At 43.5% G+C, this 27,863-nt stretch overlaps 1 protein-coding gene across 18 annotated transcripts in view; it reads left to right on the plus strand.

The window, feature by feature from the left end:
* The window catches only part of NFIA (nuclear factor I A), a 410,570-nt gene that overhangs the window by 163,828 nt on the left and 218,879 nt on the right, over positions 1 to 27,863 (plus strand). For all 18 annotated transcript variants that reach the window (XM_027694338.1, XM_027694337.1, XM_027694341.1 and 15 more), the window contains one exon: positions 1,794 to 2,325. In XM_027694338.1, the coding sequence (XP_027550139.1) occupies positions 1,794 to 2,325 (532 nt within the window). The remainder of the gene's footprint in view (positions 1 to 1,793; positions 2,326 to 27,863) is intronic.

Below are 27,863 nucleotides of genomic sequence, written 5' to 3' on the forward strand. Positions count from 1 at the left end.
CATAGTACTTTAATTACTGCCATTTTGCTCTAATGAAATATATTGTGCTGTTTGGGAAGTTTTTAACAATATGTGTTTAAAATAAAAATAAATGCAATGGTATTACCTATAGATTTAAGTATTTCTAATTCTGGGGCCACTTAGAATAAGTGCAATGAAAGCTTTTGGGAAGTCAGCAGAAGGTCTTGAATTATGACAGGATTTTGCTGGTAGATATTTTTACTATTGATTTCTCAATTTTTCATAATTTCTGAAAAGAAAATGCAAATTAAAGTGAAGTGTTGAAAGGAAGTAAAATGTCTCTTTTTATAACAATATTTATGCAACCTGCAATGATTTGGGTAGGAAATGTACTCCATGGGATAATTAAAAAAAAAAAAAGTTAGTTAATCTGAAAAATCCCCAATGTTTTCTTGCAGGCGTAGGCAGCGGGTGGCTTTTCCCATGCTGGGGAAAACTTTGCACAAATTACTTTATTTTTCACTCCTGGAGGGCCCAATCCTGAGAAAAGGAGGAACTGGAAGCAGGGACGTCCCCAGCCCACAGCACTGGATCAGGCCCCACAGGCTGGATACGTTTTTATGTGCAGCCTGGAGTTCGGTCATTCATTTATTCCAAGAAAAAATGAGAAGTGTGGCCCCAGTATATTATAATATGTTTTGATCTCTTAGGCTGATTTATGTAGTACTTTCTGAGAATATATATATATAATTTTTTTTTTAAAACAAAACCAAGGGGTCTTTCTTGCTTTTTTTTATCGTCAGCATAATTTTAATCGTGATTATTTTTGTGCCAAGGGAGAGGGGTGATCTTTAACTCCTTGCTACACAAAGCAAGCAGTGTCTCCGGATGGCCAAACTAACTTTCCAAGTAGGGCATTTCTTTTTAAATATCTAAAAATATCTGAAACAATTAATAATTCTTCACATATTTGCACAAATTGTGCTATGGTTTTCTGTTACTACAGTTTTCAATTTTTCCTATTGTTTTTTATTTTATTTTATAGAAAGGCTCAGAGTTTGACTTTCCCTTATATGCCAAAATGTCAAGTTTTGGGATTTTTTTCTTTTTGTAAAATATACACAAAACTTAAAAAAAAATTAAAAAATTGCAAGACTTGCTTTTTTTAGGATTTTAGTGTTATTGTTGCGCTTGCAAGATAAATTGACTGCGGTACTTTCTACTCCCTTCACCGTTTCAGGAACCAGAGTGAAAACCACTGTTCATTGTAATTGTATATACAGCTATAGTGGCATTTTACTATACTGCCGGCTGCTATTTCCAAATATATCTTAGGGAAAGTTTCACTATACTTTAGACTTCCCCATACAAACATTGATTGGCATCCAAATGTTTAGGATTTGCCAAATTGGCGGGCAAATGCTGGCTACACCGCAAGCAGCGGGGTCAGGGAGAGAGCAAAGGGAGATACGCGTTCCGCAAGTGGACTTAGAGCCGTGTTTTTAGCTTTTAACTCATTCTAACTTTTTTATTTTTTAGAAATGTGGGGATTGGGAAGAGGGGGCCCCAGCGTTGCTCCATCTCCATCTGGGCACTTGGTTGAAGTTGGATGCTGTTTTTGGGGGCGGGAGCGGAGTTTTTGGGTCGGTACAAGGGGAAGCGGGGATGCGGCAGTGGCGGGTTCGGGGTCTGTCAGTGAGGGTTATAAGTCCCACAGCCCTTAAAATTTATAAGCACCCTTCTAATTCTCACCATCCCGTGAAAACCCCATTTCTGGAGGCTCTTTCTTGATGGTTTCGGTGACATCGACCCTTCTCTGTAACTTTTTTCAGGATGAATTTCATCCCTTCATCGAAGCACTTCTGCCTCACGTCCGAGCGTTTGCATACACGTGGTTCAACCTGCAAGCCCGAAAAAGAAAATACTTCAAAAAACATGAAAAACGCATGTCAAAAGAGGAAGAGAGAGCCGTGAAGGACGAACTGCTAAGTGAAAAACCCGAGGTAAAGCAAAAATGGGCATCCAGACTTCTGGCAAAGCTCCGGAAAGATATCAGGCCTGAATTTCGGGAGGATTTTGTTCTCACAGTCACAGGAAAAAAGCCTCCGTGTTGCGTTCTTTCCAATCCAGACCAGAAGGGCAAGATGAGAAGAATTGACTGCCTTCGCCAGGCAGATAAGGTCTGGAGGTTGGACCTTGTTATGGTGATTTTATTTAAAGGTATTCCGCTCGAAAGTACTGATGGCGAGCGCCTTGTAAAGTCCCCACAGTGCTCTAACCCCGGGCTGTGCGTACAGCCCCACCATATAGGAGTTTCTGTTAAGGAACTCGATTTATATTTGGCATACTTTGTGCACGCAGCAGGTAAGTGCCTTTCTATACCACCTTCTCCAATTTTTTGGTTATCTCTGTGCCGGGTGCTGTGCCCCGGTGGCGGCTGCATGGGCCGGGGAGGGAGTAGGGGTTGCTGGTTTTCGCTCTCCCGGGGTGGTGAGGAGGGTGCCAAAACTTCCCCCCTCCCTTTTATTTTTTTTTTTCATGGGTTTTTAAGGTGCAGCCACATAAAAGTGGCTCTTGTTTTCCCATGGTTAACAGCATTTTGGGCATCCTTCACAGGTGTTATCCTAAACGTTGTCCTAGAAGGGCTCACAGCCAGACACGTCTTTCTTTATCCTGATTTTGGGGGAAAACAGATTTTAATTGATTTTTTTTTTTTAATAAAATTTGTATATGTTATGCATAAAGTAGTGCAAGAGGGCTAGAGATGCCTGAGGCCTGTGAGTCAGGAGTACCAGGTATCCTCACCCCATGGGGATGAGACAAGGAGCATAAATTCCACAGGATTGGGCTTGGAGGGAAAGGAGAAGACAGTCCCTTGATAGCAAACCTAGTCATCAGGTTAAAGCAAGCACAAAACAAACATCTGCGTAATCCTAGGGGCAAAAGAAGACACTTAACCCCCCCCCAGATATCACAGTTTATATACCTAGAAGCTAAGGAGGTCTTGAAAATAATTCCTGATTTGATAATATTGTGCTTACTGGGGGAGGGCTGAGATGTTTTTGTGTGTGATGAAAATCTTGGGATCCCTGACTCCAACAAAAAGTACACTCTGCCTGCGGCGTGACGCGGTGTGCCCAGAGGATGCGTAGTATGTTGACTGGATAAAATAATATGCTATTGTAGTTCTCCTGAGTGACTACAGTGCAGAAATATGTGTGCGCGTGAAGTGCAAGGCCCTGAGTTTCATGTACGGGATGCTTAGGCCACCCTGCATATCCTGACTTGTAAGTTGAGGGGCTGGACAGGCTGGAAAAAAAGAGGAGCAGAGGGGAGAGGAATCATATTAGTAGAAACCACTTCTACATAAATATTTGTTGGTAAGGAAACTGAGTGAATTACAGCCCTGGGAGCATTGCACTTCCCATGCGGACTTCTTTCGGAGGGTCTTGCAGAAAGTTTTGGCTCCCCCAAAGTTCTTCTGTGCTGAGTCCCTGCTATGGTTGTTGTGATAGGCAGTGTCACCACTGGGATTTTACAGATATGATCCCTGTTCGGAAATAACTTTCGAGTATCCTCGTGGTATTTCCTTCAGATAAGCTGCAACATTTGCTTTACACTTCAGTGCGAGGTGGTAAATCCTATTGCTCGTTTATGACAAAGGGGAAGTAGGCAAATATTGGGGAAAACTATTTATTTGCTCTGCAATTTATTATGGCCACGGTGAAGGAAGGATCATGGATTAATGGCTAACTGAAGGGAGGTTGGGACTGGGGCATTTCAGGTCACTTCCCGTTCCATCACCAACCTTGAGGAGACCATGGACTCGCATCCCTTTTGTCTACCTTAGTTTCCTCCTCTGCATGTCGAAGGGGGGTGATGCATTTAAAGTGCTTTGATATCCACGGCTAAAACTGCTGTTTACACTCCACGACACACAGGTTTTTATTATTTAGATTTATATATAGCATAGTGCTGGTAAATACTGGTCTGTATTGTGTTTCCCAAGCAGTCCTCCGTGGAGCGCACAAGTTGTTCATAGAAACCAACAGTCTTGGCTTAACCTGCCTCTAGGGTCATAAAAATGTAGAATGGGGAGAAAAGAACCAAACCCAGGGGTGGAGGTATTTCAGGGAGCTTGAAAGGATCCTCTCCCTGTTATAACAGTCGGGCAATAGATGTTATGAAAGTTCAGTATTGTGATTAGGGATATCCCATCTTATCAGCACGCTGGTTGCAAACAGTAGCCTTGATAGCGAACTCTTATTTATTTCTGCCTTCACCGTCAACAGGCAGCAATCGCACTAATTGTCCTTTGGACTACATTTGCCACAGAAACTTAGCACGAGGCCTCGGCTTGGCTTTTTGGGGTTAGATTTTGGATTCGTGTGAGCAGTAATGCGCTCGTGCGAAGCGCACCACTTCGTGTTTTTGGCCGTTGTTTGCTGATTGCACGCATCGCATTGTGCTCTTAATGCTGTAGCGTGTGCTGGCGTATTCCTGCTAAACCTCAGCGGGGAGGGGGACAAAATGATTTTTGGGAGGTAGCACAGCGCGGTCGCCGTCCATATCGCTTCACAGAGGTGTACCAAAAGCCTTGCGTACAGGCTACCTCTTTTTTTCCCCCCCTTTTTTCATTTTTTTCCCCCCTCCGATGTATCCCAGCAGTCTTTGTTACACCTGAACATTGGCCAAGTAGACAGCCATTGGTTCCCGCAGACCCGCAGTAATGGCAGCTTGTGCCGGGTGCGCAACAGGAAAATTACAAAAGAAAAAAAATATTAAGGGTCCTTTGTCTCCAACTCCATCAGACCTTGCTCCGTAAATGTATGGACTGCATATTTATAAGGAGGAAGTCACCAGTGGAAATATTAGGTAGGCTGGTCAACTTACGTATAGCGGATTTGACAAGCATCTGCTATAGTACAGAAGATTTGTAAACACTAAACAATGTTTTTACCTCCTTAAAAGTTTTGAGAAGTTGCCAGTATTGGCAGGAGGCACAGACTCCGAAACGTGCTTGAAGATGCGTGCCAAAACCATTGTGACCTTTTCACCCATAGTGCTCGCTTCTCTTTTTCTTGTTTTTTTTTTTTTCCCCCCACTTTTCGTCTTCTTTTTTGGGCGGGGAGTATTCTTTTCCAAGATGCCCTTATTCAAGATGACTTCGGCAGCAAGATGTCCCTTTCCTTCTAAACATGTAGGATAATTATTGCTTTGAATCCACGCTTTTTCTTCAGTAGGCACTATCATCTGTAAGGGAACACATGTGCACAGATTTAAATAGTGCCTCTTACAAAGCTACTGAAATCAATTATTCTCTTTAAGAACTGGCTAGAAAGAGAAAACAAAAATATGCAAATAGGCAAACTACATGTCATTTTCATTAAAAGGAAAAAGAGAGAAATTTATTAAAAAAAAAAAAAAGGAAGATCAGTGTTTTGTGAATTAGAGGTTGACCAAAAAATGTATTGAAATCTAGAGTATTACTCTCACATTGCAGTTTCTAATCTGCTTAACTAAAAGCAGGCAGCATTTTCATACCCTGAACTTGGGTTCGCTTTTTAGTTTTCACTTATTCTGTGCTTGTATCAAATGACAAGTTGGAAACCATTGTGGCAAACCGTTTTCTTTGTGGGAGTCGAACAGTAAAGCTAATTTATGACCGGTCCTTTACCAGATGATCTGTATCAGAATCTACAATATACTAGGCACGTGGCAAGGTCACAATTTAAGTTGTTAAGGTCACAACCTTAGCCACCAGGCATTTGACCTTTTAGATAAAGTTAACCTTTGTTCATTAGTAGGCACTCAACCGAGAACTTTCTGGAGTTTTTTACTGCTTTGGAGTTCCTTCTGCTAATGTGATCAGATTGGAGAATAGATTTGCAATAGAAGTAGTTAAATTTTGTGAGAGGTCACAGTTTTTAGAGCCTTCTCTAGTAGCCAAAGCTGGATGGCGGGCCAGGAGGCGATGCTGCAATGCCTGGTTTATTTTTTTGGCCGGCCATCGTTACGCGCTTCAGGCGAGAATTAAGCTCATGAGGTATTTGTGGCAGAGAAAATCTTTTAATCTTTCAGAAAGACATTTAAAAATCTCAAATTTAAGAAAAATGTGGGGCTAGAGCTTTATTTACATGAGCTCATTTTTCCGTTCATGTTAGACTAGAAGCCAGCGAAGATGCAAGAACTCAGCCTTATTTCTGTGATTGAAAATTTATTTAACCTCTAAATATGCTCTGTGGCTAGTTGCTGGGCAGTGGTATAGAGCACATGGCCTTGAACTTTAGGCAGACCCATTTTAAGTTCCCATCAGCAGATTTAAAATATTCCTACTTGGACCACCACAAACAGGCATTGATGGGAAATAATGCAAAGATGGGTTAAGGCAGAAAGCGCCTGCAGATAGCCCACGAACCCGTGGAGGTACTGGGGGGTCCAAAAGGTATCTGAGGCTTTACGCTGTAATCTTTTAGTACAATTGGTATTGATTGTTGCTGCATTAATCCTGTTAATAGCCGCAGCCGGCCCGGCGTGTCGCAGGGATGGCAGAGGTGTCCTGACAATACCGTACGTCACCGAAAGAGCTGTCGCAGCGCCTTGAACTCCCGATCGCTGCTCTGCAAAAGTGGAGTGTTCCATGGTGGAAACTATTACTGGCTCATACAGAAACACACACCATATTGTTTACTTAATTATGCTGTAGCGAAGGCTCATTTTTAATTATTTAGCTGACTTTCTCGCCTTGCTCTGATGCCACATTTATTATTTAATTTAAAATCAAAAGGACTTGCGCTACTGTTAGTTTTTGATACGTTTTACTTTTGTTTTGGCTATGTTATTGTCATTCCATCATATGGGTAATCCAGATAGCCGTGATATGCAGATTGACCAGATGGTCATGTTAACAGATTGAGAACCTACTTCCCACTGCTAAAGAGCAGGTGTAAGATCAGTGGGCTTTTTTTTTTCCCCTCTCCTTTCCTCCCAAGTTTCAACCAAAATGCTCTTTAGACAGCTCATAATGGTAGTTAAAAAGGGGCACATTTCAAATGGTGTTTATTCTGTGGAGATAATACGTAACGTACATGTCATTTTTACGTGTATTTGAAGAGTTTTAAAGCATCCGTGACATTCCCTCCACCTATAATGCTTTGGAAAACCTACTTCCAGCCTGTGGCTGTTCCAGTGTATATCCAAAATAGTCCTTAAAGTTTTGTTCTACAGAGTGCAGTTACTCTTACCAAAAGACCGCTCAGCCAGCTTTGCAGAAGGTATCTCACACATGTTCCCTGCACAGGGCTCCCTGAGCACGCCCAGGGCAACCTGAGCAGATCAATGTTCAGCTGAGATTTTAATGTTTGGGGACTCATAGGGCTGTTTTTCTACTCCATTATTTTTTGCTACAGTGAGACATCTGTAGTTTTAAAGAAAAAAAAAGTAAAACTAAGACATCTCGCAGTATTTCTGCCCTCAAGGAGTAACAGGAGAAGGCAGATTTTGTGTTGCTTTAACGTTATAAACAGTACCCATAAAAAGTCAGTGGTGGGAGCCTGGGTCTGTATCTCAGTTGGGAGAGGTAAGGAGAGGACAGTTACAGCACATCAACACCCCAAATTTCATTCACCCACCTATCGTGGACAAGCAAGACACAGCGACCTACACACCCTGCATGGCACGGAGAGATATCTCCATGTATGGATGCTCTTCTCTTTGGGGAGTGGAACTGGCTGCTTGCTGCAGCCACAAGCAGGGTGGTAGCTGACAGAAGAAGGATTTAGGTGGGACAACTGCTCTCCCTGTGCAGTTGTAACTGAGCCAGTGAGTATCCGTGATAATTCAGATACTAACTGGTGCGGCACTTGGGACAGTCTGCTCTATCATGAACCCCTGGCAGGAGTTCAGTCATGTGGTTTAGCTTTTCCCTTTCTCCAACAACAACAACAGCAACAACAAATAAACACGGGATAAAGGCGTATTTCGTATGCTCAGGATGTTTTCCAGGTGATGGGTTTGGCCGGTATAAGGGTGTGTTATTTCCATACCTCCCTGCTTCGAGGTGCAGAAGCAGGAGAAGCCTGTGAGTGGTAAGAAAGTTGCCCAACACTGCTGGCTTTTCTACAAGTGACTGCACTTTTATATTTCCCTTCTTTTCCACCCAATGATGAATAGCATTAATTTAGATCTATTTAAGGCGAGTGTGGGAGAAACCACAATCTTTGTTGTGGTCACTGCTGTACACAGCGGGGCTGAATGTTTCTCTTGGTTGAGGCCTCAAAGCTGAATCTGGAGAACCCAAAACATCGTGTCAGCTTTTCAAACCCTTCAAAGAGACAGTGGAATCCTAATTGTTCATAAACCCTGCTATTTATTATTACAATTATGTATTTTCACCCCATTCGGATGTAAAGGAAAGGGCATCCCTTGCTTTCCGTGCCTTGAGCTTCTTCACAGCTCCTCCTCCTCCTCCCCCTGATGCTTCTGGCTCAGGCACTGGCGAGGTTTTTACAACCAGCAAACAAACCCCATCCTGCTGCTCCAAAAACCCTCAACCCCTCCCAAAAAGCCTGTGCTTTGCCACACATGTCCCAGAGTGGGACCCTCTGGCTGTTGGGGACTGTCCCTAGCAGAATGGCTTTGGGGCATCCTCATTGGGAGCCATGGATCTGGCTCTGCCCAGCTCCCTTCCGCACAGACAAGGGCTGGAGCTGATGATTAAATTACAGGCTGTAAATTCAGGGGAAATTATTTTAGCCTCCTAACAGCAGCTGACCTGGAGGTTTCCTTATGCCAGTGAGGGCTTTTGGTAGATAAGGGTTGTCGGTGGACTAAAAATCATTTTAATCGTTTTGGTTTTCCCATTCATGTGGCGCAACCACATCTCTGGTGTTGTTAATTATTGCTGATATTATGGGAGCCACCAAAAACCCTGGCTGGGATCAGCACATGGGTCATGGTGCCTCGGACATGTGGGGCAGTTTTATCCTAGCAAGGCATTGCAGTGTTTTATCCCCAGTTGCAAGGGCAGTGCCTGGGCAATCCCCTCATCACAGTGTAATTAATTTTAAAGAGAAAGCAGTGTTATTTATATATATTTTGTAAGTGTTTCTAGCTACCATCATCCCATGTCCCCACCCCAGGGATGGCTATGGCACCTGAGCTCAGCCCGGTGTGTAGCACCATCACGGCTCTGCACGTAGGAGGAGGATGTGGCCCTGTAGAGTGTGGATTTGGGCTGAATTTGAGCCGCTGCCTGTAAAATACACGAGGGCCTCCATTTTGTGTGCCAAGCTTTCATGTGCGAGTCAAAATGGAGAGCGGCGCGGTTGAGTTTGGCCTAGAGTGAAGCGGGTAGGCTTGTGTTGCCCACAGTCCCTGTGCCAGTGCAGTGCACCCAGACCCACAGTGAGGCCCAGGAGGGGTGTCCTGAGCTTATACATCCATCAGCTCCTCCTAAGTGGGTCTCGATCTCTTCTCCAGGTCTTTAATATGCACCTTGCCAGTCTGAGTGCTCTCCCGATGTCATGGCCGAGCCGGCACGTTGGCTGTGGGGCCGGCATGAAGGGCCCCGGGGAGCTGTTCCTCCTTCCCGCGGGCTTTGGTGCACATCGCCATTAGATCAGCGAGATAAAATCAAGACGGGTTTAATGACATGCTCTTCTGAAAGTTTCCTGGATTTCATTGTTCATAACTTGGACCTGAGTCGGGTTATTTACACATGAGGATTAAAAAGCTGCAAACAACTGTGTGATTTTTAGGGGCTGAAAGCAATTAGCATATGTGGGTAGGAGGATACACAGCATGTCTGCGTTCCTTTAAAATATAAATCACAGTTATTTAATTATGCTTGGAGAGGGCAGATTTAAGGATATACTGCAAAATGCATTACCTATTATACCACCATGATAATCTTATTAACCTTGCTTTCTACTTTTTAATTTTATTGTGCACCCTGTACAACTCTTATGATATCAAAAATAATTACTTGGAGAATACATGATGTCAGAGGTCTGATATGACATTTATCTTCACAAGTGAGGAGAAGGCTCTCTCGTACATTGCATTGCAGCATGGGAGGCATCCAGCAGGTCCACACCAGGGGAAGGAAGTGAGGATGGGTGTCATCGGATGCTCTTTAATGCATAGAAGTGTGTGTTTGCAGATTTGTGTTGTATCTGAGGGATGGCTTCATGAAACTTGATGCAATTCAGCATCCTCAGACTTCCCAAAATATATTTTCTTGCATGTGCCATAGAACTCCTGTAGGTGAGCCAGTATTTCAGGGTGGCTCCATGCATCCAGCCCCCAATTCCAGTTGGATCTCCTGTTAAACCCTGCGTTCTCCATCCCGTCCCTCACTCTTTAATCTATCTCTCCTAATGTTTGAGATGTGTTGATATTTCCCCCTTTATTTTGGGAGGGAATGGGTGAGGGTGAGGGGAAACAAATGCCATAATAATATCCTTTTCCAGAAGAATATAGTTTAATTTTGTGTGTGCGTGCAGCAGCTGCCATTGGCAAGCTGTCGTCTTTGTTGCCATGGGCTTTTTTTTTGGCATGCGTGCCAGAACATGATTGGATGTTTCAGCATGTTCATGTTTTGGGGTGAGATATATCTGTAGTGAAGCACAAAATTATCATGGGGTTGGTGGGTGTCTAGAGTAGGGTTATTTCCCTAGGTGAGCCGGCTGTGCTGGAGAGGGTCATGCGAATGTGGTACCTGGTGGTTGTTTGGTTGATGAGGGAAAACTTGCTGGTGCCCTGGATTTTTTGATGATGTAAAAAGGTGGATTAAAGCACCACAGAAGGGTGTATCACTACGGTCTCCTCCAGTAGGACACTCTTGGGGTGCAGTGGGAAGGCCCTGATGTTACCTGGGCAGACCGATCAGTGAGTTTCTCCTGCCCATCTCACTTACCTGGTGCACGGGAAGGTTGTGTCCATCCCTGGCTCTCACTGACACTGTGGGGAGCTGAATGTTGGCACCAGAGAGTTTGTGCTGCCTGAGCCCTGGTGATACAGAGGTGCCTACAGGGATGGAACACACTATCCACAAGCGTTAAAACAGTGCAACATCACCGTGAGAGCTGCAGGTGACAGCACGTCCTCTGGACCTGCCATCATGGCTCTGATCCCTAGTCGCAGAGGTGTAGCCCATGTTGTTCCTCCTCCTTGTTTTCATCCATTTATCACATCCATAAGATGCCCGTAACATCGATATCTAAACAAAGTCTAAACCTGCTCTGCACCATCCTTTCCTGCTGATCCCAGCTTCTGTCATACCATGTTCAGTATGATTGAATTCAGTGATCTTAAAGGTCTTTTCCAACCTAAATGATTCCATGATTCTAAGCAGCATGTGATGGGAGAGGAGTGCTCTGCGACCCCCCCATGTGGGATCATTTCTAGGTACAAAATGCATTAACAAACTCATGAGGAATATTTCATAGCGAGGGATCTCCATACACCTCAGATTAGTCCTAAACCAGAGCCCCTGGCAAGGGCAAAGTTTCTGGGGCAAGTGCAGGCTCTGTGCACTGTCTGCCAAAGGCTTCCAGAGAAACAAGAGATGAAGAACTAAATGCAAAGTGTTGGGACAGCCTCATTCATGTTGTGTTTTTCCACATCTGCCAATTTAGTCTGGTGTGTGAGGGATAGATAATGAGCTTTGTAATAAACATGGCACCTGGTTAAATCACCGTTTCGGTGTTTAAAATACCCTGTAATGCACTGAAAGAACAGGGCAGGGATGCACCCCTGTAAAAGTATCAAAAGGCAGGTTAGATAGCTACTATGTTTATTTTCAAGATGAACACTTATGGGAGATTTTAAAGCAGAAATACATTGTAAATCCGATTTCATCCTTTGGCTTGAAATTTGTCTGATCTTTTTACCTAATAAGGTTTTAATTTGATATGGAAGAAAATGGCCAAATCCCTGAGTGATGCTGGAAACTTAGGGTAAAATTTAAATTTAATTCAGGTTGAGTGGTTTTTTTTTTTTTGGTTTTGGTTTTTGTGGTTGTTTTGTTTTGTGGGGTTTTTTTTATTTGTTTGTTTTTTGTTTTGTTTGTTTTTGTTTTATTTTTGGGGTTTTTTTATTTTGTTTTGGTTTTGGGGTTTTTTTGGGTTTTTTTTGTTTTTTTTATAAGGCAAAGTAGTTTCAAGTAAATCAGAAGAATGAATTCTTTGTATCGGGATGCTTTTCTAAAGCACAGCTATTGTTGGGATGCTTTTAGGGAGGATAGCCACTGCAATGCTTTTATTGTGTGATGATGAGGACTTTTCCTGACGCCGCAAGGACTTCATTAAAATAGCCAACAAATCTACTTGTGTTTGGTTTTGTGTTAAAAAGTAAAAATTAGTTGTCACTTAGCTGAAAAGTAAATCCCACATAATTTTATTTAAAGGCTTGTCTGGTTGGGGGGGCATCAGCCTCAGTAGCAGCTGAACCCTTGCAAGCAGAAGTTCGGTACTGCTGGAAAAGCTGGGAAAAACACTTGACAGTCAGTTAAGAGTGGGATTTTTGTGGCCAAGACCTTCTTTTTTCCTTAGACAAGGACATCACTTTCAACAGCTCTCATTTCTTCCCAGGTAGAAGCAGTTACAAACACCCAACCATGGAGCTCGGTGTTGTTTATGAAATGCATGCTTTCATCTTGGAAGTGCATCTTCAAGTTGCCTGTTCTTTCTGATGTGGACACATGAGTGTGATTTATAGGCAAAATAATGTGCTCTATGCCCACTTTAAACACGGACATTGTTTCCTTTTTGGTAAAAAGCTGGAGGTAAAAATCGTGATGGGAACTGAGAGTGGACCAGTTGTTTTTTACGTGCATGGTCTTATACTCTTCCCTAAAAGACTGAGGTATGTCTCACAGTGAGCAGCCCCAGGGTGTGAAGCTGTGTGTCCATGGGATGAGGATGATACAAGTAGGGTCTCCATCCTGTCCTGGAGCTTGGTTACCTGCTTGGTCCCGTACGGTGCAGAGTGAAGGATGCTGTGGGCATCGCCCTGGACAAAAACAAATATAGAGAGTTTAACTCCTGAATGTCCTGTTGGAAGGGTAGGTTTCCATGAGATGGATCGCTAAGAAAGTGTTGCTTTTCTCCCCGTTCCTGGCTGGATTTCTCCCTGCTTTTGCCTTCTGGAAGCGCCTTCGTTTGCTCAGGGCCTGGGGCTGAGTTATCCTTGGCTGCACGATGCCTTCATCCTGACTTTCTGCCGATCCATCCCAGCTCGTGGTTCCAGCAGTGCCGCCGTCAGCGCAGGGGTGGGCAAAGGGAAGGCACGAGTGCCCGCAATGCAAAGTAAGGACGCACAGGGCATTTGGAAGTAGCGAAACGAGTCAGAGTTTGAAAAGAAAATGGGATGTTTCTGTCCACACAGTTCCAAAATACAGGGTAGCGGAACCTTGGAGCTGATAAATGGACCTTGGAAGCCTCAAAAAACTTTCTCTAGTTGCAGAAGCGGTATTTAATATTAATAATATTTCCTCATTAAAAAAGATGAAGGCTTTCCCAGACAGTCTTTCTCATGTACATCATTTTTTTGAACAAGCTTCGCCTACCTTAGCAACTCCTCCAGGGAACTTTCCAGCTCGTGCTGGGGCCGCTGGCGTGGCCTGAGGACGGGTCAGTGGCCATGGAGGCTTTTAACGTTTTAATTGCCTTCCTACACCGATTGCAGCTATGACCTGTTTGCTTGGCTTATATCTCTTTTTCATATTTTAAAAAAAAAGAGAGAAAAAAAAAGAAAACAAAGGAAGTACAGTGCTGTGCACAGAACAGTTATTAAAAACAGTTGGGAAGCATATAAAAGGTACTGTTTGTGTGAGAAACGGGACAGCTGTGATGGTCTATTGGGAAAGTGTGTACAGATGGTGGTAGGGAGGGGAATGATGACTACATGGCTGATAAATGAAATACAAAAAGCATTAAATTGGTGATCTTTTTAAAGAGTACACTTTTGGTGAGCATTTTTGGTGCATCATTAGGGCTCTTTGTCTGCCTCTTATTTCGCCAGGAAGTGCGACTGTCGCCGCACATTTGTGCCTCTGATTTTGTTTACAAATAAGGAGCTTGTTTAATAGATCACATACCATGGAATTATTAAAGAAGATAATTAAGCACACGGGTTTTTCCTACATTGAGAATAGGCACAGGATCGTCCTGAAGACCCGACGAAACCACAAATGCAGTTGGGCTTGAATTAGTTACGGTAACACATAGGATTTCCTGGAACCTAAACCGCTTTCTTTGTTTTGCAAGAAGTGGGACCAGCGGTGTGAGCCGGGTTCAGGAACCGAGGTTTTGACATTTTGAAACCATAGGAGGCAAAGCAATCGACACTTTGCCTTTATTTTATATCATCTTACAGTCCCGAAGGTGGTGGCACCCAGTGATGGATGCCCAGCCGTAGAATCTGGGAGTTGCTGGGGCTCCAAGGGGATGCAGGGACTCCTCTTTTGGAGGAGGCAATGAAGAGAAGAGGGATGGAGAAAGATGGAGATAACATTTTTTCCTGCAGTTCATAGGAGAGGGATCCTTATCTTCTAATCCTTAGCAAAGCTTTATCACAACCCTTATCAGGGATCTCAACTATCGAGGGCTGATGAAAATTAAGACAATATCTTCATATTTCTGCACACTGTTCTAGAGATGGTCACTCAAATACTGCAAACTTCGGCACATAAAGTTTTTAAACTAATGTGCAAAATAATCCTCTTCCTCCTGGTATTTCATCCAGTTTCCAGCTGAAATAATTCCCGGTTTCCCTTTACCTTCTCTCTCACCCACCCGTTGCTTTGTGTTCCTGCTTATTGTTTCTGGGTGCCATCAACAGATGAAAGCATTTTCCTTAATAATAAATAGTCTTTGGTAATGCCGCGCTTTTCCATGAACCAGCCCTGTGTCCGGCCACCCCATGAGCCCTGGCCATGTCATTGTCCCTCCCTCAGGGGACACAGACCACTGGCAACCTCAGATCCATGTCTCAGATGTGGCTTCAAGTGCTGCAAAAAAGGGAGTTCATAAGAAGAACCTGTTCAGAACCAGGTTTATCGATGCTCTGAATTTTGTTGATTTACAAACCTTCCAAAACTTTTAACACACCACTTTGGGGATTATTTCTTCTCCTGACGCAATATCACACACTCCTCTTGTTACCAGAGTTGATGAACGGCATGTTTCACTGTGCCTTGTTTTGGGCCAAGTAAATTTTCTTCTGCATGTTCTTGGAATGTAGAAAAAAAGAAAGATTTTAAGAAGGTTTAATGTGAAGAAAATGTATGACAACGTGATAGATTGCTTGGGACTTCAGTGCAGTAATTGTATAAAGTAGGTTGCAATTTTTTTTACAGATGCAATGTATTAAAAAGAACAATAGACAAAGAGACAAAGCACGAGGATGGAGAGACCATCTTGGCCAGTCTCTAAAACTTTGTTCCAAATTTCAATTATTAAATATCACAAAAACATGTTTATTGTAGTAACACTGTACGTTTTCTTGGCTGATTGGATCTTGAGTCATTAGAGGGGTTTTTTGTACACCTTGAGGTAAATATGCTTCACCTCTTACCAAGAAAACAGTCCGTTGCATTTGCAGGTCACAGTGGAGGGATGATTTAGAAATATCTGGGCATGTATGGATTTAAAGATAATTCGCTCTAATAATGTATTATTTTTTATCGGTGTAAATGTGTGCTTTCCTATGGCTTCACTAAGCAGGCAATCCAAGAGGTTTCCTAAGAGCTGCACTGGTGGGTACCCAGAGGCAGCAGAAACAAGCAGCCCTTTGAGATGCTGCTGTGGTGCCTCTTGGTGATACTGGTCAAACTTTGATCCTGGCCTCGCAACCTTGTCAGCTGGAGACGAAACAAGGATATGTTTTGGGAATGTGGAGGTTTTCCTCTTCCTCTTCTGCAGTTCGAAGTGTGCGTTGCACAAAGTTCGAAGTGTGCGTTGCACAAAGTTCGAAGTGTACATTGCACAGCTTAATTCACTGATGGAAAGCCAGATTTCACTGCTAGTTTGCACAGAAGTGGTTTAACCCACCATCCCTGAGAGCAGAATTAGGCTGCGAGCTGCTAAGACTGGGTGCATGGATCTCCTCTGTCCAGAGCCTTGTCGGAGCAGCCGGGGTGCAGAGTCCACCCTCAGTTATTCAGCCGCTATTTCGGTCTCTCCTTCAGGATGTTCTGCCAACTATGAGAGGAGGGGGCAGAATAAAATATCTGGGGTTCCTGGATACTTCCCCGAGCTTTGAAAGAAAAGGTTAATTCTTCCTGAAGCAGTGATTTGTGTCTCTGATTAGTTACTAATTTTGCACTCAGAAAAATAATTCTCCTATGATCATAGTTGATGAGAAAGCCCAGCCACATCGTATGGCTGTGATTTACAACTTGTGTTTCCAAACTTTTCTTTTTTTTCTTTTTTTTTTTCTTTTTTCACTGTGGGGGTCTTGGTCTTGCCCAGAACAGAGGATCTCAGCTTTATTTGAGATCCGGTAGTGCCCAGTCCCAGAGCAAGAGCCCTGTCCCCGGCAGGGGCTGGGCAGGGTGATGCTTCTCCCATCAGCAGACTACAGGAAGGCAAGTATTAAGAGTACAAAGCTATTAAGCAGTCAGGTTTTTATTATGCTTTAGTGTTTTGTTTAAGTCTGTTCTTAATTGGTTGATTAATGTAAGCGAAGTCCTTTTCTCCCCCACCATCTCTACAGATGGCAAATGGTAGGTCCCAACTGTCATTGTGCGCAAAAAAGGTTATGGTTCAAAGTCAGACATCCAGAGATACCACGATAATCAATCATAGGAACTTGTCTCGCTGTGCCCAGCCAGGCAAAAGTTAGGCTTGGTAGGAACATTCCCTCCAAACCCATCTGGAGGAATTTCTTTGCACTTTATTTCGGGGGGGACAAGTTGCTGCAAACTTCTCGCGGCCGGATCTGGGGCGTTTCAATAAATCCCGGCAGAGCCGCGGCGCCAGCGCGCGTGTCTGGGGCTTTTCTTCTCGGCATCTTTCTCCTTGGCAGGGTCTGTATGAAAGCAGGAGGTGCAGCCTGTGAACCTCACTGCTAAAAAATGAGCCCAGGAGAAATGGGAGCTCCATGTCTGCTTTAGAGAATTGCCTTCAAATAAGTACCTTTGAAACTTTTTTCTTTTTTTAATCTAAGAGGATGATTTATTAAGGCTAACTTCCTTCTCAGGATGAAGCATAGAATTATGTTTTTGGTATCGATCTCTAAAGAGGATTTGCATTTTACTCATACTATAAAAGTGCTTTTAATGGAGACATCGCGGTAATTGAATTTATACTGTGTGTAACTATCGAAGTATCTTTTTAATTATTTTACGTTATGTAATACAATAACTAAATCTAAAGCCTGTGAAAGCGGATGGCTGTACTCTGTCCTTAAGAGTAACATATATAGCTTTTAATATTCTAACGGTGGAATGCAGTTAAGGACATTCTTTATTTGAGGGGGAAAAAAAAAGAGGAGAGAGAGAGAGAGGAGAAAGATTTCATTACATTCAGCACAGTATGAGACTAAGTCAAAGTAGTTTTGCTAATTAAATTCAATTGCCATCCATTAGACCAATGGAATGAGATGAATCTACCATATAGCTGACACAGCACAGGTATGCAATTTGGCTAAATGGCCATTCCGGAGCTGCAGCACGGCTTCCTCCGCTCGCTAGTTTTTCCAGGCTCACCGTTTCTGCACGGAGAGAAGCCGAGCAGCCCCCAACACCTCTTGGGGAGCACGACCACATGTTTGGATAGACGGGATCGTGGGCTGAGCACTCACTGCTGAACACTTCAACATGTACTGGAGTGAACTCATGAAGTCCGAAGGCGACGGGGAGATGGGTGGAGGATTTTTTCTGGGTTCATTCGTGGATATTTTCCTTTTCTCTGCCTGTGACGGGCTCCTCGTATTGCATCCAGCCCTCCAGCAGCTGCTGAGAGAACAAGTCTGAGTTACCAAAACGAAACACAGTCAGCAGGGTACATGTGCCGGCGTTTTGGCATATTGTACTACTTGGGGAGATCTTGTATGTCAGACGGAGAAGTCTCCTACCCCAGTGAAATGACAAGAATACCTCTCAAGCATTGGCGGAGGCAAAATTTTGACAGCCAGCAAGGCTGCAATGCTGCTGAGCGCACAGATTTACACTTCCTGCCAAGATTAAAACGGGCTAAACCCAAAAAGGGTATTAAGGATTGTCACTTTAGGAAGAAATAACGCCTTAGTGTAATGTGTGGAGGCGATTGGCCTTCCAATAATTTTATTTCCTGAGATCTCACGAGCTTATGTGTAATGGTTGGTGTGTTCGGGTTGGGACTGACAGGACAGGAAAATAAAAAAATAAACTTGTAAGACAACCGGGATGAAAAATTTTCCACCTCCCTTGCTGTGATGCTGGCGCTAAAGTTCCAGCTTTGCCTCTCACTGGAGCAAATCTCAGCAAAGTCTGGGGAGTTCGGTGTGAATGAAGGCTCTGAACTTCTCTTTCTGCTTCTGATACACTGCTGTGGCGTATTTTCCTTCAAGCTATATTTAGTGAAAGGAAAGAAATCACCGAGTTGGGCTGAAAAAAGGCCCGGCAGAAAGCTGGTCATTTAAGCCTCTCTTTGCTGTACAGTGTCCTTAAACTTCCTTCCGACGGTATCCTTAAACTTCCTTCCAAGCGCAACCGGTGATGCTTTTTATGATCAATCTTTCGGGTCGGGGTATTTGCTCAATAGAATCCAGACAAATAAATGTGAAGAAAAGCATCCTGCTTTAAAAGAAGGAAACAATTAAACCTCCTACTTTGTTATTTACAGTAACTACCTTTTTCTACCAATTGTTGAAGTTCGAATGGAAGTAGCAGTGTGAAGAGGGAAATGTGGGAACTTTCATTTGTCGAGACTTTGCATTTCTTCTGCTTTATAGCCATCAGAAAAGAGATTGTTGTGCATTCTATTAAATACTGCCAGTATGATTAATTTAAAGGGTTACATTTTATTGAACCCTGGTGTAGATGTTCTTTGTCAACTCACATTCACTGCTAGTTAGAGTGTGTGTCGCATTTATCAAAACTTTCTGGAGCCCCTCTCACCTCATTAGCATGTGAATCTCTATTGAGCAGTTAATGTCCGTTACAGCGAGAGTGCTCAATTCTTGTTTTCAATAAGCCAGTTGTAAAATGTCAGACTGTCACTTACAATATAAAAAAGCAAAAATGATGGTATTTGTAAAAATGTTATCACCTCATAAAAACAAATTGTAAAGACATGAAAGTGATCTTGGTATGCTTTGCTTTCAGAAGTGAGTTAGTACAGCTGCTTTAAATACCAGTTGTCTGGATTCCCACACTTTCCTACCAATGGAGAGGTTTACACAAGCATAATTTAAGTTACAATTACCCTAATTAACATCTCATTTGCATAAATTGTTGAAGTCAAAACAACAAAGAATTGCTTAAGGAGCTTAACCCTATTTGTCCAAAATAAAGAGATGAGTTTTCACTTTGCAATCAAAATTGGCAGGTTCATTATGTCGGAGCTGGAATACAAACTGAAGTTATACTATTAATTAATACTTTACATTTTTATGATAGGGCTGTGCTTCTCCTATTTACAAGGTGTGAGATTTCAAAACATCCCACTGTTGCTGTCAGAGGTGCAGAGCTGTCAGGTGAGGAGTCCCTGGAGTATTTCTGGAATTAGTAAACCCCAGCTCTGTCCTCCTCATCCCTCTCTTCTGCACACATAAGCCAACCTTGGCTAAGTCTGCTCTGTCTGGGATGGGGACTGGTAAGAAGAACACAGCCAGGATGTGCTGAAAGCTTTCAGCCTGGGAAGGAGGGCTTGTGGAATGGTGTGAAGAGGCCAAATGACAGTGGCGACACTAGCGACGATGGGCCGAGAGACTCTCTGTTCCACTGTGGCAGAGCTGGCCAGTCCACCTGGGTTATTCAAGTGTTTCCAAACTTTCCAAGGCTTCTGCAAACTTTGGCCTGAGCTTGGAATGCAGAAGTGCAGTGAGAGAGAACTGCAAAATAAAGTTTTGATAGTTTATTTAGTAAAAACACAACTAATCTTCCATTTATGGTTTTGGGGCGTTGGTTTAGAGGAGCTTCCAGTGCTTGTGGGTGAGTCCTGGTCCTGCACTCTGATCTGTCTCTGTTGAACATCTGACTCCTGGTCAGTGCCTGCTGTGGGCAGAGGGGTTGGATGGGAGTTGGCTGAAGCTGATGAAGACAAGGGGAGTTTTACCCTTAGACAGTTGCTACTTTTCTATACCTATTAACTGTTTCCTGTAAAAAAAATACATTTTATGTGCCTCCACTATTGATATGGGCAGTCACTGCTGGGATGCTGAGGGGTTTAAGCAGGATGGGATGTGGGGAAGCTTGTTAGCCTGCAGGGACAAAGGGTGTTGTGGGATTTTGATCGGCTGTCAGGTGCCTGTGCTAATGAAAGCGTTTCCAGTTGCCGGGGCCGTATTTTCCTTTCCTGTATTATCTTGTTGCAGCTTCATTGGCTAAGTCAGAGTGAATGTGCATTAGCCCAATAAAACCCTTCCTGCAGGCCTGTGATTTAGCATACCCTCCCACCAATGCCCTCTGGATGGAGATTATCTTCCAGTGTCTGCAAGTAGGTGCTGATCGATTGAACCGCGCCGGAGTCCTGCGTTGAGCTCATGTTTAACTTGAAGTTGAACCCATACTGGAAAACTTTGCAAGGCAAAGATGCCAGTGAACTTGTAGTTGTAAACCAGCTGAACCAAAGAGGAATCTTGCCTCGTGGTTTTGCATATTCTTTTTAAAGATTGGGTTATAATTGAGTGGTTGACTTTTGCGCAGCACTCTTCTTTATGAGCTGGTGATTACACAGTGTACGGTGCTCACGCTCTGAACATGAATGAATCTGCCAGTTCTACTACAGTACTCTTTATAAAATAACAAGGCTTACCAGGTGGCAAGAATTGCATAATTGAATTGGACTGAATCCTGGTTTTCCCAACCCAGAGCGGTTACACTTAGAAGTAAATTACAATTAAAAGAGACAGAATGTTTCCATTGTATTAAGAATCTTTAATAGGAAACTTTTCACCCATAAGGCTCTGTTCTCTTCCTAAAATGTGAGAGGAATGGCTGTATGTATCTAACTACCATTAACGCTAATGGGAGCGACGTACATAAATCCCAGCACGGCGATGGCATACCAGACTCCACATGCCTTTAAAGAGGGAAATGCTTGTAGGGGATGAATAGTGGCGCACGAGTCTGTTGGTGCCTGTAGCATCTGCTCTGGAAATGTGGAAGGTCTCAATTTGAGGTGCGGGTTTTCTTGAGTTTCAGGCGTTGTGAAACCAGTGCTCTCCTCCCTCAGCTGTGCTCTTCCTCCAGGGCACTGGGAGGAAGCAGATCTCAACAGCAGATAGGAAGATGCCATGGACAGATTCGAATGCCACTAAAACCACTATTCATTTCAGTGCTCCAGAAAGTTAAAAAAAACAAACTGGCACTGTTTGCCAAGAGTACCCACGCTCCTCAAGTTGTGCTCACCACTTCCTACCCTTCGGAGCTGGGGATATTGAGAACATCTGTTTCCAAATGCAATGAGAAGGGGATAGTCTGCTTCCTTCCCTCCTTTCCAGAGGACCTTCGGGTTTCTCTGCCTCTTTGTTTCTTATTCCCCTTCTCCCTGGGATGCCTGTCAACAGCAATACTCATCCAGCTGTGCAGGTCAGGCTCCACAGAGAGCAATTCCTTCAGCCATCCTGAATGGCCAGGGACAAGCCCTCCCTCTCAGCCCTGCTCTGGCCATTTGGGCATGGGCATCCTTCATCCCGTACACAATACACTCAAGGAGGAGAAGATGAGGATACAAAACCTCATTTTTATTCAAAACCTAGTTCTTCATGAACTTTCTGATCTGCACTTCTTGGTGGCAATGTGATGCACTGTCACCTTGCCATTAGGGCCCAGTAATTAATAACTGCCTAATAGAAGTGAATGTAGTTGCTCAGCAAAATGAATGATGTGTGCTACAAGGGAAAGCACTAGAAAGTAAAGCTGGAGCTTGAAAGTTGTTAGCGAGGGGAAATTTCTGCTTGCCCTTCATTAGGAGAAGCTCCAAAGAAATGTAAAGTGTGATCACATTAATCAGAAGTGGCATCATGCGATATTTTTCTTTGTTATTTGGCATAAATTGCATGGCATTAAATGATTTAAATTATGCATATACCTGCCATAAATTTTTTGCTGATATTTCATGAATTCTATGGGTTGTCTTTGAGCATTGGAACATAACTGGCTCTTACAACCATCTCTCCCTCATGCTTTTCACGTCACTCACTCTTTTGAAGAGGAGCCCAATCCTGTGAAGAGCAAACCAGCTCTTCTTGCACCTCCGCTGTGACAGATTTTAACCACTACTGTAGTCATGAAATGACCACAAAATACCTATAACTTGTCAAAGACCAGCTGTGTTTTTGTAAGGTCTACTTTGAACAAGTTGCAGTCAATTTTTTCTGGCTCTTTAGAGGCCCTGACTGACATGAGCACATATAACGTCAGGAATACCTTTATATGATTTTTCTTCTGTTCTGGTACTGTGGTGTAATTAGCAGGTTCAGACTTGCTTGTGCTCTTTTCAAATGCAATTCTTCTTGGGGAAAGAAATTAAACCAAGGGATGATGTAGCTTTTCACAGCCACTCAGATGAAAGTAAGTGGTGGTTACAATTATTCAAAAGTACTCAGAGAAGTATTGAATATGTTAATCTTTGCAGGGAGAAAGCACCGGACTAGTGCACGTGGCTGGGAATGTGCAGAGGTTGGGTCCTCTTCCAGCTCCGTCACAGCCTTTCTTTGTGGCCTTGGGCAAACTATTTAACTGGTTCTGCAACAGCAGTTTGTCAGGAGCACAAGTGGGAGCGCCACTGTTTCTTTTCTTCTTTCTATTTGTCTGCTTAAGATATCAAAGCTTCCGGAGTGTAGACAGTGTGTATTTGTGCCGTGCCCAGCCCAGCCACAGCACAGATATTGATGTTATCACCATTACTGGCATTCTTGCCTTGCAGAAGGCATTTACCAATCTAGCTCAGACCACGTAACAGTGATGTAGGAACTTATTTAAATGTAGCAATCTATAAAACTGATATATTAAAAGATGAAAGTGGGTGACACTCACTCTCCCGCTGCCCACCTGCCTGGATGGACGTTGTGCCCAGGATAATGCTGTGCTTGTTCTCATGGATGTGGCAGTGCTTTCTCTGATGGACAGGGCCAAAGCAGTTCCTCCCACACATCCTCACACACCTGCAAAAAACCCAGAGATTCTCGATGCCTTTTGCTACCGATGCATCCCTTTAGAAAGGAGGTCTGTTAAAGGTATGAAAGAAGAACAATTTTGAGGAGTGTGTGGTAGAACCCAACCCTGTTGTATGGTTTTAGAAGCACTCTGAGATTTACTCTCCCCTGGCACATGCACAGAATGTCACCACATGACTTATTATGAGAAATGTTGGCTTTATTCAACCCAGACCTCTTGAAAAGTTTAAAAAAAACCAGTGATAAAGGCCAGTATCATTGACTTTGACACATGTTCTTACTCTTTGTCCAAAATCTAGTGCAGCACAGAAACAGGGGGTTGCTCCTGGGTCTGTGCTGTGTGGCTGCTTGAGTGTCTTCTATAAAATCTGAATGACAAATAGAAAGGAGGCAAATAAAAGCCAAGGATGGTTTATCAGGTGGACTAGAAAGAGAGGGTTGGTATGCGGCATCAGGCCTCATCAGGGTAACCGTGGTCAGGGTTTGTTTTTCCCAGCATAGAAGTGTGAACTAGTCATGGGCATGATATGATGCAAGAGAGACTCAATAAGGGGGGTCCCTGGTGGGACAGTCTTGGGGACCTCAGTGGGGTGAGACTGGCTGCTTTTTTTAACTGCAAAATTTCTCACCCATCCCTAGAATCCTTGACCATGCTGTTTTCCATGTATCAGTAGGGCTGCTGACACTTCTTTTGCTGTGGGTACCTTTCCTCACAGCACCATTGGAGAGGTTATAAAGGAAATTGTTACAGGCTGTCCAAAGAGAACAACCTGTTAGGAACAGGCTTGAAAAAAGGCCAGGGGAGCAAGTGGATCTCCTGGGACATAGCCATCAAAGAAATACCTAGTGTGAGATTTTGTTGAGTTTATTTCAAATAAAATTAAGAGAGGTCTTCTCCTCTACTAGAACCATGTTCACTTCATTATTAAACTTACCAACAGCGAGTGCTGCGTGGTAGGAGGAACATACCCATCCCTGTAATGCTGTTCTCACAAGCCAAGGAATTTACATGTCCAAACGGGATGTGTATCATAAATAGACTGTTTACAGTAGACTTAAATTATATGATGAGCCGTATAACAGCAGTGAATATATCACACTGTGAGCCCCTGCCAACCATGCATGACTACTATTTGCTTCTCCTCAGGCAGTAAACAAAGTTTTCAGCTGACCTACTGTTTGGTAGAAGTGCACTGAAATAGTGATAAGCAGTGCTGCTTGTAATGCTGTAGTGGAATAAAATCTGGCATAAATTTGCCTAGAAAGTAAAAGGAATGTATGAAATATTATTTCTTAGTTCACATACAACTTTTCTGCCAGCACGCCCTGTAATATTGCATTGCTCGGAAAAGGGGATTTATTCCTGCTTCTGCAAGGGTTCATATTCCAATCGAGTGGTCAAGGCAACATATATCATATGAATATTAAATCCTTTAAGATGAAGTGTATATGAAATGGCTGGAGCCCCTCTGCTACGGAGACAGGCCGGGGGAGCTGGGAGCGTACAGCCTGGAGAAGGGAAGGCTCTGGGGAGACCTTAAAGCACCTTCCACTACGAAAGGGGCTCAAAGAGAACTGGAGAGGGACTTTGGACCAGGGCATGGAGTGACAGGACAAAGGCAAATGACTTCACATTGACTAATGGCCTGGGTAGATTAGAGATCATGGAAAAATCCTTGACTGTGAGGGTGGTGAGGCCCTGGCACAGGTTGCCCAGGGAAGCTGTGGCTGCCTCATCCCTGAAAGTGTTCAAGGCCGGGTTGGATGGGGCTTTGAGAAAATGGTATAGTAGAAAGTGTCCCTGCCTATGGCAAGGGGTTGGAATGAGGTGGTCCTTAAGGTCCTTCCAATCCAAACTGTTCTGTGATTCTATAAATATTCTAAACTAGTAACCTGAAGAAATACACAAAGTGTGTGGAGTTCCCTGTATCGCACTGAAATGCCTCGAGATTCCTGCTGGATTCAGCATGATTTGGAGCAGCCCTTCCAACTTTGGGATGAACGCTTTAACATAACACCAGAAAGGCACATCTGGGTTCCCAGGACGGACCTAGACTTCACCTATGCTCAAAAACGTGCTGTTTGGGGCTCTGCAGATTTGCATAACACACTTTGGACTAATTATCCAATGCCTAATGGGAACGTCGTGCATTCCAGCCGGTTGTTTGTTTGTCTGCCTGTTCCTCGCCTCCCTCTTACCCTATTTATACACGCACACATGCAAAAAATATGAGAGTTAAAGAAAAATGTCAACCATATGTAACATACATGGAGATTAGTGACAGTAACAGTGAATTCATTGTGGTTTTGGCAGTCAGGACACCATCCAGGCCATATTTTAAAGTTTTAGACAAATCCACATGTATTCCAGAGATTGCTGTGGATTTTCAATATGTGTGGCTCATTAGATACGCAATCTGCCTGCTATTCTCTCCTGTCACACAAAGCTGATGGCAGCAAACTGGCATCTTGGAGATGTTGGTAGCACTGCAGATTTTAGCATTAATGCCAGCCTTGGGCATCCTGGAGCTCTGCACCCTTCTGCAGCGCGTGCTGGCGGTGAGGGGTGCTGGTGTCCCAAGGAAGGGAGATTATGGAAAAGAATGCAGGAGAGGGCTGGTGGTGGGGTGGTTACTATTCTGCTTTCAAACAAAATATGGTGATTAAAATCCATATTGTGTCCCAAATCATTGCCCTTAAAGAAGGAAATGGTAAAAATTTGGAGCTCTACAGATTTTGCTTTTTCTGGTCCATCACCAAAACCACTGACCAAACTTCAGCTCTTGTGCATTGTTTTCTCATATCACAGCTTGAAAATACTTTTTTGGGGTGCTATAAGTGAACATAAACCTTTCCTAAATTGAAAATTTTTTTCAGATTTTTACATTCTTCCCGGATTCCTAATTTTTCATGTAAATGTTCATAGCTCCATATCCCTGTGAATATATCTGTATAGAGCTATTGCTACAAATCTAATAACCATGTAGACACGTACAGCATACAAAAGCACAGCTTTGACTCACACAAAAGTGCTAAACTTGCCTAAACCCGTCCGAGTTCAGACGAGGCTACAATCAGCGTGGGGCTGGGTGCTTAAATATAGGTGAAGGCAACTCTGGTCTGCTAATTTCAGCAGAATGTTTCAAACAAAGTGTTACTGTTTAATCTGGGCACATGACGGGTGAATGAATGTTTGAATGAAATGACATAATTGTTGGTTAGCCTGTATAATTTGGAGAGCGTTCGCACAAGTTTAACTCTCTCTGGAGGCAGCGGATCCTCAAGGCAGGGAGGGAAGCGCCTTCCCCAAAGGCAGAGGGTGGCAGATCCTGGATCCCACTGCACATACCAACCTTTGGAACGCCTTACTGGACTGGCTTAGCACGGCATTTCAGTTCCAGAGTATCATCCTTAACCCCTCTCCTCACGTCTTATATGATATTTAATGCGTCATCTTTGTTTTAAACAAACAATACACAAGCTGTTGCTGGCAATACTGGGAAGCTGGTGGTCCATCTGGAAAGCAGGGAGATAGATGAGGGGAAAAAGGAGAATTAAAATAGTTTAGGGGTGTATTTGCATGTGTAAAACCCTGGGATGAGAAAAGGGTGTTTAATAGCTTTTTAAAAAGCAGTTTGAAGACAGGAAAGGTTCTTTGTCTGTAAAGGAGTCTATCAATAATGGAGATTATTTGTGTAATAAAAATGGGGGCTTTAATCAAAGCAAAGCTGTGAGTCCATACCTTTAAAAAAGTTGTTTATTCATTATTTCTGCTGCATCAGATCCATTCACTGTAAAATTAACCAATTTTTCCTTGACAAAAGTTCAGGACAGTATAAAATTAACCAATAATATGGCTTATTAATTAAACCAGTGGCAAAACAGCTATTTGAGCGTAACAGGCTCCACGGGACAGTTACAAGTCGGGTTTCTGGCAGAGTGCTTCTGTCATTCCCAAAGACAGAGCACCCCACCTCAGCTCACCACTGCCCAGCGTGCAACCAATCTGCCATTGAAAACCTTGATTATAACCAGAGAAAAGTTCATTGAAACCAGAAGAAGTTACAAAATCATTAATCTTTCCTGCCATCTTGGATTCTCTCTCTCGCCAGAATCCAGCCAGATGTTATGCAGTCGCTCCATGCACAGGGCACCACAATCTTATTTGCACAGCTCGGGGTTTTTCCTCCATCCTTAGGGATCTTTGCTCCGAAATCATGCATTTTGCCTTTGCTTTGGAGATTCTCCATCCCTGCTAAGGGCTTCCTGGAGAACAGGAGCCACTCTTTCGGCACAAGCCTATGTGCAAATTAAACTCTTTTACACAAGCAGTGGTTTTGCTGCTGTCCTTGGAGAGCGGGGGTGAGCATTTTGGGGAGCAATTCCCTACAGGAATGCCAAGCATCGCTGCCGTTTCAGGCTTGCCAGGCCTGAGGATGATGTATGGAGCAGGTGGTTGCGATTTAGGGTTCGCTGCCGTTTCTGGGGAAATGGGTGGAAAAAAGGAGGATTGGGAACAGAGTGAAAAGGCAGCGGGAACAAGGCTGGCATTATCCACGCCGCTCCCAGCCTGA

The sequence above is a fragment of the Neopelma chrysocephalum genome, unplaced genomic scaffold (genome assembly GCF_003984885.1).
Source record: "Neopelma chrysocephalum unplaced genomic scaffold, ASM398488v2 Primary Assembly neopelma1_97, whole genome shotgun sequence".
Classification (NCBI taxonomy): Eukaryota; Metazoa; Chordata; class Aves; order Passeriformes; family Pipridae; genus Neopelma; species Neopelma chrysocephalum.